Genomic DNA, 14,261 nt, shown 5'->3' on the forward strand with positions numbered 1-14,261 from the left:
AGTCTCTAGCTATAGCTGTTGTGTTCCACTAAAATAACACCATACAAAATCCACATGTAATTTTAAGATTGAATCATATTGTATTTATACACAGTACAGTACTCTGCTGTCATTCTTCTGTGTCAGCCATTCAAGAAGATCTTATTCTGAACAGAGTCCTGGAGTAAGCTTACACGGTTGCACAATATTTTTGTTTTGTGTCCTAGTTACTTTTCTGTCTATGCTAAGACACCATGACCAAAGCCACTTATATTAAAAAAAAGGGGGCTGACAGTTTCAGAGGGTTTGTCCATGACCATTATGATAGAGAGAATGACAGTGGGTAGCCATGGCACTGAAGAAGAAGCTGAAAGTTTGCACGTTGAGACAACAACCATGAGCAACAACCATGGTCATGTTTTGGGTTTTCGAAACCTCAGAACCCGCCACTAGTGGCACACCTCCTTCAACAAAGCCACACCTCCTAATCCTTACCAAACAGCACATGAACATAGATACAGATATAAAATATTATCTGTCACCCAGGTAGTTAGAGTTAAGCACATTCTCACACTTTTATTCTCCAAACCGTCTGAGGTTCTTCACAGATGTTGGTGTTTAGTCTTGACAAATAAGATTCTGTGTGGCTGAGTGTCTAACTCCACAGCTTATATCACTGACTGTTGGCAGAGAATTCTGGTTTATAGTCTGTCAAAGGGAAAGAAGAACATCTTGTTTGCATAGTTTTTGTTTTGTTTTGTTTTTATTCTTTTGCCTTTAAGGTCACCTTGAAAGAACCAGAAATGTTCTTTTAAGTTCATGTTTTAAAGTTCATCTAGACAAATACAAGAGAGTGTAAAACTAAGTAATGAAGGAACTTAGTGGCCATTTCCAGTTGGAGTTTGCAATTGTTTTGGCCTACAGTTTTATTTTGCATGTCTTCATATAGCCTGGATATTTAATTTTCCAAGCCTACCCATTGTTTAACATTTTATCTGGGCTATGGTTTAGATAACACATAGTCATATAGAAAAAATAATATCAGGATAAGGCTCAAGAGATGGCTCAGCCACTAAGAGTGCATACTTCTCATTCAGAGGATCTGAGTTCAGATTCTAGCACCCGCATCAGGTGGCTCAAAATCAGCTAAGCCTAGCTCCAGGCAGCTCTAACACTCCTGATCTTGGATACCTAATACATATACATATACATATACATATACATATACATATACATATACATATACATATACATATACATATACATAATTGACAAAGAAGTCTAAAAGCGTTAGATCTGTCAGAAGTATTTTTCTAATTTTTTACCACATTCTTGATAATGCCATACATGTATGTACTGCATTCTGATAACGTTCTCACATCAGCCTCTCTTACCTGGCCTTTCCTTCTGTCATCCCACACAACTGTCTCCTTCCCAGAGTCCTGGCTATTGACATTGGCCGGTGGCTCTTTTGGTTTGATCGGTGTCATACTCATAACCCATGAATTGGGACAAAAGTAACTGATGGAAACAAACAAACAAAAATTCTTAACACAGGCTCCCCCCCGCCCAGGTATTTTCCATTGACTTCATAGTCACAGACCATAACTTACATCCTCAAAGGCCTGTGGTGTCCTGAGAGGTAACTGAGATATTGGTTGCGGGCCAGCATTAGCTGGAGAGTAGAGAGGACCGTAACATGTGGAAGAGAAAATCATCTGCATACAAAACTGTTGCTAGTATTTGGGGCTACCAGTTTCTCTCTTCATTGGATGAATCATGGACACGTTGTATTCTGGATTTTGCTACTTCTCAGTGTCTGAGGTAGGTAGGACATTCCAACCTTGGTCTGGAGATGCAGTGACTCGAATATTAGTGTGCCGGTGGCCGCACCGGCAGCTCACTTGAACCCCACAGCAGCAGCCTCCAGCTCTTCATTACTCTCTAGCCCCTCCAGCTCTGAGCCACCACCCCCCAACACACACACCCAGACTCTCCTATTCTGGCTACCGTAGTCTACAAAGTACTAGATAGACTTTGCCCTTCTCCTGGATTTTTTTTTTTTGGCGGGGAGGGATCTTTTTCCTAAATGCCTGTCCAATCTGAAACCACACTTTTCTGTTTGATTATCTGCTAAATCTGAACATTCACTTAAGCCATTTCCCTGTTTTTATGTCAGCAGAAGTGTTTACAAAAGGGTACCAAAGACAAGCATAAAATTGTTCATTGTGTCAGAAATCATGATAGCCAAGAAACGAAGAAAGTCCAAACACCTACTCAATAGAATAGTAAACGCTAGTGTATCGAGATGTACAGATAAAGGTAGAAATAGCATCTTTTCTACATATAAAAGTATAATCGGTGTGTGTGTGTGTACAGTAACTATTATAAGTCAAGTATCTGCACAAAGTATTGACTGACTGTAGCAAGTAAAAACAATTTAAACAAAACCACACGTACCAACATGGATGTGCAAAAGACAATCAGCCATCATACAATGAAATGAGCTTAGCATACAAGAACACTAGTCTGCAACACTGAAAGCCACAGTGGCAGTTACCCTTACTCAGAGTGAGAGCCGTGACAAGGTTCAGTATCTAAGTACGGGGAACAAGAGTGTTCCCTCTGTGAAGAGATGCTATCTTCTGATCTGTGATCTTTTTATATCGATATTTAACTTCAATAAAATGTTAGCCTGAGGGTTTGGAGTGTAGCTCAGTGACAGGACACTTCTGTGCACACGTCAGGAACTGGGTTTGATCCCCAGCTCTACAATAGTTTGTGTACATAGTAACTGCTTGCTGCCTATGGAGATGCAAGTGAGGACTGGGTTCTGCAGAAGTTGGTTGCAACCTCAGCATCTAAGATCTAAATTCCTTAGAGTACCCAGGGGCAAAGGAGAGACACCGGAAGTCCTAGGAAAAGAAGGCAGACTGAAGCCCCAGGGTGCCCCAGGGTGGAGTTCCTGCTAGTAGGATCAAGCAGCAGAGGTTCGGAGCATCTGGGTAAGCTAGAGAAGGGTAAGAACAGCAGGAGGAAGAGGAGGTAGCTTCCTGTTCACACCATGGCTGGAGCTGCAGGTGCCTGTTCTGCTGGCCTGAACCAGCCAGTGGGACCAGCAGCCTCTGCTTTCCCGCACCATCCACTGCCCTTATTGAGGCTCTTCCAGTGACTGCACATGAGCCCCAGAGAGGGACAGGTTGTTGCTAGGTGCTCAGAAGAGTGAATAGAGAAAGCAGTGTATTTTCTCTGCTGGAATCTTCCATTGCTAATGGGCAGAACTGTAGCCATACTTTACATAACAATATGATGAGTATCAGGAAGGTGTGAGGTGCAAACTCTAGAGGTAGAGATTTTTTAGGCCTAGGGGTGAAGTGGGCCTGACCTTGATGGGAAGGTTTCTTGTGGGATCATTTAACTCATAGTGGAAGAACTGGTCTTTTCAGGAGGAAAAAACACGCAGGGAAAGTATCTGCAAAGGCCCTTGCATGTAAAAGTGTCATAGTGATACCGGCAGGCAACAGCTTCATTAAGAAGTCTAAGGTACTTGAAAGTCTAAAATATATGTGCTGTGTTAGAGAAACATAAAGAAGAAAACAAGCAGAACGAATCCAATTTTTCTGCTGCTGGGTTCACTGTTCTTCTCAGCCTTCTCTGTTCACACTCAGTCTGCAAGCCCCGTCTGTGTGGAGTTCTAACCCTCCGCTTATCCACATCCATCCTGAAGTGTGATGCAAGACCATCTTCTCAGTGTTCCTTCGTGATTGACAGACTTGGGGCAGGGAGCAGTGTTGCCGCCTTACCCTGTAATGCCTACATAACGTGTGAAATACTTCACCTTTAACATGTTTTGTTGCTCCGTGGATTTTTAAATGTGTTTTTTTTTTTTTTTTAATCACATTGAATGTTTCTGATTTATAAAAGCCTTCAGGATAGAAGTAACACATCATCCTTACCGCGTCACCCCACTCAGCCTGCTCCGCCTTCTAGCAAAGGGAGCAAACCATGGCCTGCTCTGATCGGCAGGTCACTGCATTTCCATTCCTCTGCGGAGTGGTCAATCCAGAGCTCTGATACAAAGTACACGCGTGTGCTGTGAGTGCGGAGAAACCGCAACTCTTTACAGTTTGTACGGGGACCAGTTTGTCAAAGAACTAAGTCTTCTTCCGTACAGTTTATATTAGTTACTTTCCCCCTGTTGGGACAAAGTACCTGGCAGAGAGAGCAGTTTGAGGAAGAAGGGAGGGTACACCCTGTCATGGCGGCATCTGCTTGCAGTCAGGAAGCAGAGAGAGACAGGAATGCTGATGCTCAGCCCACTCTCACCGTTTTGTTCATGCCGGGATCCTCGTCCAAGGAACGCGCTACCAGTTACGGTAGATCTGCCCGCTTTGATGAACCTAATGTTAAAATCTCCCACACAGTTTGTCCCCTCTGTGCTTCTATACCTGTCAATCTGACCATCACTACTAACCATCACAGAGCTGGTATCTCTAGCATGTACCACCTTAGAAGTATTTGTTTTTCCTGTTGATTGGATTTTTCATGCAACTACATAGCATAGAAACTGTTTGTCTTCTCTAATACTCTTGTCCCATACACTAAGTACTAAATTGTTTCTCCAAAGTAGGTTTGTTCAATTTATTAATATATTTATCTACAGGTATACATTAAGTTCTTGTGAATATTTTCTTATAAAAATATTTACTAATAAAAAAATTAGTTTTTCTGACCTTAATTTCAATTGTCAAAAGTTTATTGATTTTGAATTTATTTCAAGACATCTTAGAGCACAGACATAGTGGTTGTAAACGGTATATTTTAAGTTTCGGTTTGTCATTTGGCTCTCAGTTATAATAAAGTGTGGAAACTGATGTTTTTTTAATTTTGTTTATTACTCTGGTATGTGATGATAGGTGTGTGTGAGCACAGGTGTGCACGCCAAGGCACACATGTGGAAATCAGAGGACACCTTTCAGGAGTAGCTTCGTCCCTTCCACCTGTGTGTGCCGTATCTGACACAGGGAGGAACCTGTCTCCAAAGCCAAGGGACTTGTTTCTGGACTGCTGTGTGGTTGTGCTGAGTGCCGGCAGCATCTGGGAGTCTGCGTGATGTACCATGACTCCTGAAGATGTTCTAACCACCTCTTCTCCTTTCTTTCTGTGTCTGGCAGTTACCCGGCTGTATGTGACTTCCTGCAACACAATAACTTGTTGTCCATCCTCCGAGCCCACGAAGCCCAGGATGCAGGGTGAGCGATGCTGATGGTTTGTCAATGATTACCATTTTGTCGGGGGTTCTTCACCCAGCTTAGGCTGTGCAGGCTCCCTCTGACAAGGTCCTTTTCCAGAAGGAACTAGTTGAAAGTGGGCTTCCAGCAACACAGGTATGGCAGAGCGACAGGGCATGTATGGCTGCTGGTATCTGGTTTTACACTCATGTTTATCAATGTTAAGTTCATAACATGACATTAAGTCTAGGAACCTCTTTAATGTTTTGCCACCTTTAGAGTTTTCTTAAGGACTTGCTTTCTTAAAGGCACCTCCACTTATTTCTTTCAATTCTTGTAATTATTATAATGCCCAGGAGGTAAGTCATCAGCCACTTTTCAGTCTTGGTTCACATGTGAATTAATGGTAGTCACAAATATTTAAAAGCTATTCCAAGTTGTAGGCTTGTTAGAAATCATACCCCTCCTCCTTGTACAGTTTTTATAGTGTTGACATGAGGACATTTATTAAACAAAACAAAATACCATTATCTATCAAGTAATTCCCTGGAAATAATTTTGTATTTGGTGAACTCTTAAAACTTAGTTTTAAAACTTTGGAAAACTAAATAGTTTTGAGCCTGAGAGAGAGAAACAAGTGTGATCCATCTTAAGAATCAAAGTCTGATCGCCTTTCTCATCAGGCTTTATGGAAAGGCCTTTCCCTTTAAACAGAAAACAAAATAAAACAAACAAACAAACAAACAAAAACCTCACGCCTTTGAATTTTGCATTTTCTGAAAATGGAAGCACTTCTTTCCAAAACCCATGTGCTGAAGCGGGTGTTTTGCCTTCCTACGGTGACACGTGTGAACACGACTGAAACTAAGATCCTTCTGAGCACTGCAGGTTGGATCTGAGCTGGCATCATTCAGTCAGTGTGTCACTGCAGATCATTGCAGTAACGTATTCATGAACATAGCACTTAGACCCTCAGAACTGTTTGTGCTTTTCAGGAATGCAGTGTGCCCGTGTTACTTTAAGTATCTTTTCCAGCAGGCTAGACATTTAGAACAGATGTTTCTTAATGACCTTACATACCTTAGATTGTTTGCTTACTTAGTGGTGGTTGGATTGATGAGCTAACATCAATTAACATCAGATATTTCTGTTTAAAATGAGCAGTGTGTCAATTGTTTGGGGAAATTGAGAACATCATGTAGTTTTATTATTTATTTACTTATTGTGAAGTAGGCCTAACCAACCTAATTTTATAAAGTCAAAAAACTAGAAAGGAATATTTGTGCCTTAAATATTACTCTTAACTTGAGAAGCCCATTGCTCACTTGCAGCATATGTCATCTATACTACCACTTTGCTTTTGAGTAAGCTTTTCTTGTTACTTTGTGAGGTTTGGGGGGTTTCCACTAGGCCAACCTCTGCCCTGCCCTAATACAAGCATAATTACATAAAGAAAATACATCTGAAATATTTTTAGAGGCTTTTACTAGAGTGTTTCTTTTGGGAAAAGCCAGTGTCAGAATATTTCCAGAAAGAAAAAAAAATCAAAATCTGCTTAAAATTAAACCATTAAAGTGGCTGTTTGTGTAAAAGCACAGTTTTGGCTGATTTTAGAACTCAGCTACATCAAAATACCAGGAAAAAGTGCTTGAACAAGTCTACATTCCCACCAGCAATGGAGGAGGGTTCCCCTTTCTCTACAACCTCTCCAGCATGTGTTGTCACTTGAGTTTTTGATCTTAGCCATTCTGATGGGTGTAATATGGAATCTCAGGGTAATTTTGGTTTGCATTTCCCTGATGACAAAGTGAATAAATTGTAAAATAATGATAATAATAAATAAGACTTAGTAATTAAAAAATACTAGGAAAAAAAGAAAAAAATAAAAGCAAAAAAGAGACGATTTTGTTGTATAAAAATGCTTCTAAACTGCTATTCCTAAATTTGTTAAGTCATAAGACGCATTTTCATAGGGATAGGAAAAGAGCCTCAACCTCATGTTCTTTTTGATAGATAGTTAAAATGTTATATTATGAATTATTTTTGTCCTCACAGAGGAAAAGTAACAGGATAGTTTCTTTCCAGAAGTTCTCATGGATGCTCTGTTCATTACCGATTGATTAAATCTCACCCTGCTGAGACAATAATCTTTGCTGTGCAGACACCAGCAGAGCCTGGTAATAAATAAAGTTCTAAAATAGAAAGACTCAATTAGTAAAATTCATAGTTTTAATGAGACGTACTTTGAAGGAAAAAAATATCGCTGTGTCTTGGGAAATCAGAAGCCAGAGGTTCCTATGTAACCTTCTATAGAAATGTTTAGAGCATGACCTACCTAGCTCTTCGTGGTTGGTCTTCCTCTTTCAACTCACTTGATTGGCCGTTCTCTGAAAACCACTGTGGTTGTGGGCTGCCTTCTTGCAGTCCCTGGCCGCCATTTTTTTGGGTGGAGCATCTGAAGATGAATTAGAGCTGTCCTGGATTCCCCCCACCCTTGAGTTTTGCTAAGTTTAAAAGATACCAGATGTATGAGTGTAGATTTGCGTTCCTGTCACTCCTGAAATAGATCCGTGCCCGTGTTCCAAAGACTTAGGTTTTCTTTAGCGCATGTCATTGGATCCTCTCTGGGAGACAGACCTGAACTGATGGCCTGTGTTCAGGTGTGTAAGTTGTCCACGCTCACCTTGCTCACCCTGTGTCTTGTCTGCAGGTATCGCATGTACAGGAAGAGCCAAACAACAGGCTTCCCTTCTCTGATTACGATTTTCTCCGCACCGAATTACTTAGATGTGTACAATAACAAAGGTGAGTGTGGCTCTTGGCGAGGTCTTAAGTAGTTTGTGTCCTCACGCTGAAACTGATTTTGACTTGACTGTTAACATTTTACACCCTCCTTGTCCTCGTCCTCCTCCTCCTCCTCCTTCTTTTGTTAATCCCTTAAATATTTAAGTATTTGGAGGTAGAATCTGGGTACAGTTATATTTTTTAGGTTGTGTCTTTTCTGTAGTAGAGATACTGTCTGCTCTCTGGTAGATACACACTTTCAAAACAGTAATAAGAATTGGAGGTAGCCCAAACTCATGTTCTTTATAAAGGCTGCATTTATATAGTTGACATGTAATTATGTTTGTTCAAGAAAGACATGTCTAGTGAAAAAAATTAAATCTCAGCTTGAAATTATATTTATTGAGCCCCTACCAGAGTCACTTTTTGAGCAAGTAGAGGCTCAATTATTTAAAAAGAATATTAAGGGCCTGGAGAGATGGCTCAGAGGTTAAGAGCACTGGCTCTTCTTCCAAAGGTCCTGAGTTCAATTCTCAGCAACCACTTGGTGGTTCATAAACATTTATGGTACAATCTGGTGCCCTCTTCTGGTGTACAGGTGTACATGCAGGCAGAATACTGTATAAATAATAAATGAATGAATCTTAAAATATATATAAAATTTTAATGCAGACATAAAAGAATGCTCAATTTTTGTAGGAAAGATATAAAAAGTCAAGGCCAGTGAATTTTTTAATATATATTAAATATAATATATATATATTAAGCTTCACGGGAAAATCTTAGCTGGTCCTATCCACTTCTGTATGCAAAGCAAGCGCCTGTGTCAGGTGCCTCTCACACAGTCACTCAACCAGGAAGTCATGAATTGGATGAAACCCACGGTTCTGGACTTCCTTCCACAAATTCCCCAGCTGAAACAGGGAAACCAAAGAGCATTATGTGCTTCTGTGAGGAAGGGAACCTCCTCCCTCCAGAAAGTCATCCTGATTTAAAAATGACATATGTCCTAGGTGTGTCAGAACAGCTGACACACTTGTGATGTAATAGCTGTGGAGTCTAGTGGCCATTGGTCTGGGTGTTATGGGAGTAATATCTCTGAGTTTGATTTTCAGAGATTACGAAAAAAGAAATAAGTTAAACAATATATAAGCTGAACTATAGTTCAGGCAGGGCAGGGAAAAGCATCTTTGAAACCGGAATTAGGGCACTGCCTGTGCTTCAGCTGATGTGATAAATATCCTCTTACAGAAGGGTAGGATCCAGACCTGGACCCTAATGGTTCCCAGGAACTCATCTAAGCCACCTTTTCTTGATAGGACAACAACCATGAGAAGAAATTATTTGTTCAACAGAACAAATAATAATGAGAATTGGAGAAAGGAGATTTATTTCACTGTGCTTGTATTGGAAACAGAGGCAGAAAGGTTCGAGTGACCCTGCCCTTCCAAGTGTATCTTTATGGTCCTGACATGAAATTTAGGTTTAAGTAGAGAGCAAGAGGCTTGCATAGTGAAGCACCCTGCTCAAGGTGTGGTCCAGACTATAATTGACATCTGGCTCTGGTTTCTCTTACAAGATGGTCTGACAATAGTCATCAACTGAAGCCCCAAGCTTCAGCTTGCTCTTTTTTTTCTATTTTTCTACCAGCATGAGATTCCTGGGGAAATTCCCATTTCTTGTTTCAATAGTGTACTGTCTCAAGTATGGGGCATAAGTGTGTCTTTGGAATAGTTTCTTTCCTGCCCTGGCCTCCTGGTGTCTAGAATATCCAATAAAAAGCCTTTACCTCCATTATTCCCAAGTGACTGTGAATTACTTGGCGGCTTGTTGCATTTGTTGACCTTATATATTCTACTTTCTCTACATAGTACTTTGTCTTGCTTAGAGCTAGACCCCTGTCACCATACCTTCTAATGCTCCCAGGAATCCTGCTCCAAAAGTCTAGGCGGCCTGTCTTCTTTCTGCCCGCCTCTTGTATTGCCCTCCCTGTTTTGCCTGCAGTGAGTAGAGTCTACTCTCAGACCTTCCTCAGAGAGTGAGGATGGCTAGATGGAGTGTGCTATGGCCGCATAACTTTTGCTAAGACCACACTGACTGTGACAGGCCTTCCTCTGAAGCTAAGGAGGGCAGGTATCCATGGACATACCACAGCCATGTGATAGGTGGTTAACAGCAAAGTGGTGTTGTCTTTAGAGAGGCAAGAATACCAGATACAACAGCGTGTGTTGTCTGCATGCTGAGTGCTCCCAGGGCCAGTCCATAAAGTTGGGTGCTGAGGACTCACTAACAGTGTCAACTAAGAGGAGCCACACGAAGTGCCTTTGTCAGGGAGTCTTCTGAATTAGCCTTGTTGAAAATTTTGATGCAGACATAAAAGAATGCTCAATTTTTGTAGGAAAGATATAAAAAGTCAAGGCCAGTGAATTTTTTAAGCAATAAACTCATTTTGAATTAAACTAATAAATGCTCTTTATTTGAATTAGTTAGATGAAAGTTTTCAACATTTCTCTGGGTGTGGACACTGGCTAGAGCATTCCCCACCACTCTGCTGTAATCCATCTTAAGTGTACAAAGTGTATAAATATTATGCTGGAGCATTTAAGTCATTTTTCTATTAAACCTAAGGAGCAGTGTGGTAGCACATGCTTGTCTGTGATCTTAGCACTTGGGAGGTGGAGGCATTCTAATCAAGAGTGTGAGGTCATCACTAGCTAGCAATTTCTAGGCTAACCTAGGCTACATGATACCCTGTCACAAAAAATAAAAATAAAAATAAACAAGCAAACAGAAAGCACCAAGGGAAAGAATGCCTTTCCAAGACATTTTCTGGACAGAAACTGGTTGGCTAAGAGCATTGACTATTCTTAGGCACTTTATGACAGTTAAATAAAATCCAACCCATTAAAAGTGAAGGCAATTGGCATCTCATTCCATAATGTCCTCAGACACTTATCATCTGTGTCACACTATGTGTTGGTGAAGATAGCCCCTTCTAACACAATGGCAGTGTTTCCCCTTTGTGTGTGGTTCCAATATGACAGGCCAGGGACTTGAGTACGGAAGGCAGTATTGTGCCATCTTTGAGATTTCTGTTGATCTTCAGCTCTGATCTCTTGCTGTGGTAAGCCACAGTCCTTCAGGAAGAGGATAGAACTGTTTGCATTTGGGAAACCTTTTCATAAGGCAGAAATTCTCTCAAGAGAAAAGAGAGACTAAAAGAAAAAAAAAAAGAAAGGTGTATTCTTCAGCTAGAACATAATGTCAAAAGACTTTTGTGTCAGATTTCTGAAGCACTTTAAAGCTATTATGCAGAGAGCTTGTACAGTATATAGAAGTGGGAGTTAGTTATTCAATGCTTCAGTGCGCATTGCTTAATTTGAATAAAATCAATGTTAACTCGAAATTTTAAAATCCATGCAATAAAATTGAGTTGCAAGACTCTCCACAACATAATCAGTGGAAGAATAGCAGTGAGGGTTCTGTGAGTTAATCTTTGCTAGAGACAATGACCACAAAGAACATTAGTTACACTGTAGTTAGGGGAGCTACTACAAAATAAGATAGAAATGAGCCTCTCAGGTTTAGTGAAAGTATGAGGAAAATAGGTTTACCATGCAGCTTTAAAACCAATGCTAGCAAACTGGCACTTCCTCAGACAATTAGGAATAGTGCTATCTCGAGATCCAGCTATACCACTCCCAAGCATAGATCCAAAAGATGCCCAAGTGTACAACAGGACATTTGTTCAACCATCTTTGTAGCAGCTTTATTCATAATAGCCAGAATCTGGAAGCAACCCAGTTGTCCCTCAATGGAGGAATAGATGTAAATATTGTGGTACATTTACACAAGGAATGCTACTCAGCAATTAAAAACAAGGAAATCATGAAATTTGCAGGCAGATGGTGGGAACTAGAAAAGATCATCCTGAGTGAGGTATCCCAGAAACAGAAAGACACACATGGTATATTAGACATATAATATAAGTGGATATTAGATATATAATATAGGATAAACATACTAAAATCTGTACACCTAAAGAAGCTAAGCAAGAAGGAAGACATGAATAAGATAACCAATCCTCATTCAAAAAGGCAAATAGGATGGACCTCGGAAGAGGGAGAAAACAGGGAACAGGACAGGAGCTTACCACAGAGGACCTCTGAAAGTCTCTACCTAGCAAGGTATTAAAGCAGATGCTGAGACTCATAGCCAAACTTTAGGCAGAGTACAGGGAATCTTATGAACGAAGGAGGAGATAAGAAGACCTGGAGGGGACAGGAACTCCACAAGGAGAGCAACAGAACCAAAAAATCTGGGCACAGGGCTCTTTTCTGAGACTGATAATTCAAACAAGGACCATGCATAGAGATAACCTAGAACTCCTACACAGATGTAGCCCATGGCAGCTCAGTGTCCAAGTGGGTTTCCTAGTAAGGGGAACAAGGGCTATCCCTGACATGAACTCATGGGCTGACTCTTTGATTACCTCCTGCTAAGTGGGGAGCAGCCTTACTAGACCACAGAGGAAGACAATGCAGCCTGTCCTGATGAGACCTGATAGGCTAGGGTCAGATGGAAGGGGAGGAGGACTGGGGGAGGGGCATGGAAGGAGAAGAGGGAGAAAGGGTGGGATTGGGATGGGAAGAAGGAGGGGCTACAGCTGGGATACAAAGTGAATAAATTGTAATTAATTAAAAAAAATAAATTAATTTTAAAAACCAATGCTGGCTGTGATCAGATGTATTTAACATGAAGTTGTTCCCACTAACAGTTTCTTCTTGTAAGGTTTTGGGACTGAACATCTCATCATGTGGTGCTGCCCTCATTAACTCCGCAGTGCCTATCCTTTGCCATCTGCCTTATCAGAGTTACTCTCACCTATCCTCCCGCATCTGTCCTCCCCTCACTCTGACAACTCTTTGTGAGATGCTGGGGGCAAATGATGAAAGTTCAGATCACAATTACCTCATCCCACAACAAGCTCACATACGTTTATTGTAATGCAGTGACAGCTCTATAAAGTGCAGAAAAGAATTACCTTTTGTAAATAATGAATGGAATTGCTTTGGGATTAAGTGCTGGGCAGCACGAATAGTCCATCGTTTCTGCTCTTAGCTGCCACGTGCTAGCTAGTGCCTGGCTTCTCAGATGCTGCCAAGAAAACAGTCCTCCTTCAACAATTCATTTACGGTTTCACCACGTATTATTTAGAATACGCAAGTTATTTCCCTCCATCTATATAACTCATAAAAGCAGACTTTAGCAGTTTTTCAACTTACGACCCTGAACAGATTTTAAGTTTGCATCTAGCTACATACCTTTTTCATACTAAAATAATTTGCTTATACCTCTTCTTAAATAGATTAGATGTACCCATAAGAAGAGTTCTCTCTTTCAGTATGTGTGATTCCAATTGTAGTCTCTTATATATAGCACTTACTTTGTTTTTCTAGTTAGCTTTCCCACGTATTTCAGTTACCACTCAAAGTAACATTTTGAGTCACAAAGTTTGCAATGTATATTGTGTAGCCAAGTTTTATACCTTTGTTTCAGTTATCTTTCCTATCACTGTGACAAAAATACCTTAAAGGAGAAAGGTTCACTCTTGGCTCACAGTTCAAAGTCATGGTCTAGCATAGCCAGGAAGTGACAGTAGCAGGAGCTAAAGGCAGATACTAACATTTCATCAGCCCTGAAGAAGCAGAGCATAATGAATGTTTGTGCTCAGCTCACTTTCTCCTTGCAATACATTCCAGGATCCACAGCCCAAGAAATAATATGACGCCCAATGGGCACCTCAATTAACATCAATATAATCACCACAGACATGCCTGGAACTCACCTTTTAGCTGATTCCAGATCCCATCGAGTTGACAATTGAAATTAACCATCAATGCCTTGTACATAGCAGATACCCAGGAGATAGATTGTTTGGTACTTGTTTTTCATAGAAATTAAGAGTAATGCACTGTCCTATAATACCCTGTCAGTACTGGTCCAGGAAGTGTTAGCTCACTTGCTGTTCCTACTATTAGTAATGCTAATACTCTTTCAAAGCTGAAGTTAGACATTTGCCCAGTGAATACTTTGTATATTAAACTATTTTATGTGACTCTGTAGCCTAAAGTAAAAGAATTTTCTATTTACCCAAATACACCAAACAGAAGAAAAATGCAATCAAGAAAGCCTCATTAAAAAAAAAAAAAAGTAAGTTTCCATCTGTAAAAATGGCCAGCCATATCTAATTACCAACATTGAACA

At 40.5% G+C, this 14,261-nt stretch overlaps 1 protein-coding gene across 2 annotated transcripts in view; it reads left to right on the plus strand.

Moving 5' to 3' along the window:
* Ppp3ca (protein phosphatase 3 catalytic subunit alpha) overlaps nt 1-14,261 on the plus strand; it is a 288,024-nt gene that overhangs the window by 227,731 nt on the left and 46,032 nt on the right. For both annotated transcript variants that reach the window (XM_055628085.1, XM_055628086.1), the window contains exons 7-8: nt 5,154-5,231; nt 7,921-8,015. In XM_055628085.1, the coding sequence (XP_055484060.1) occupies nt 5,154-5,231; nt 7,921-8,015 (173 nt within the window). The remainder of the gene's footprint in view (nt 1-5,153; nt 5,232-7,920; nt 8,016-14,261) is intronic.

This window comes from Psammomys obesus, unplaced genomic scaffold (genome assembly GCF_907164565.1).
Source record: "Psammomys obesus unplaced genomic scaffold, mPsaObe1.curated_primary_1811, whole genome shotgun sequence".
NCBI classification, from domain to species: Eukaryota; Metazoa; Chordata; class Mammalia; order Rodentia; family Muridae; genus Psammomys; species Psammomys obesus.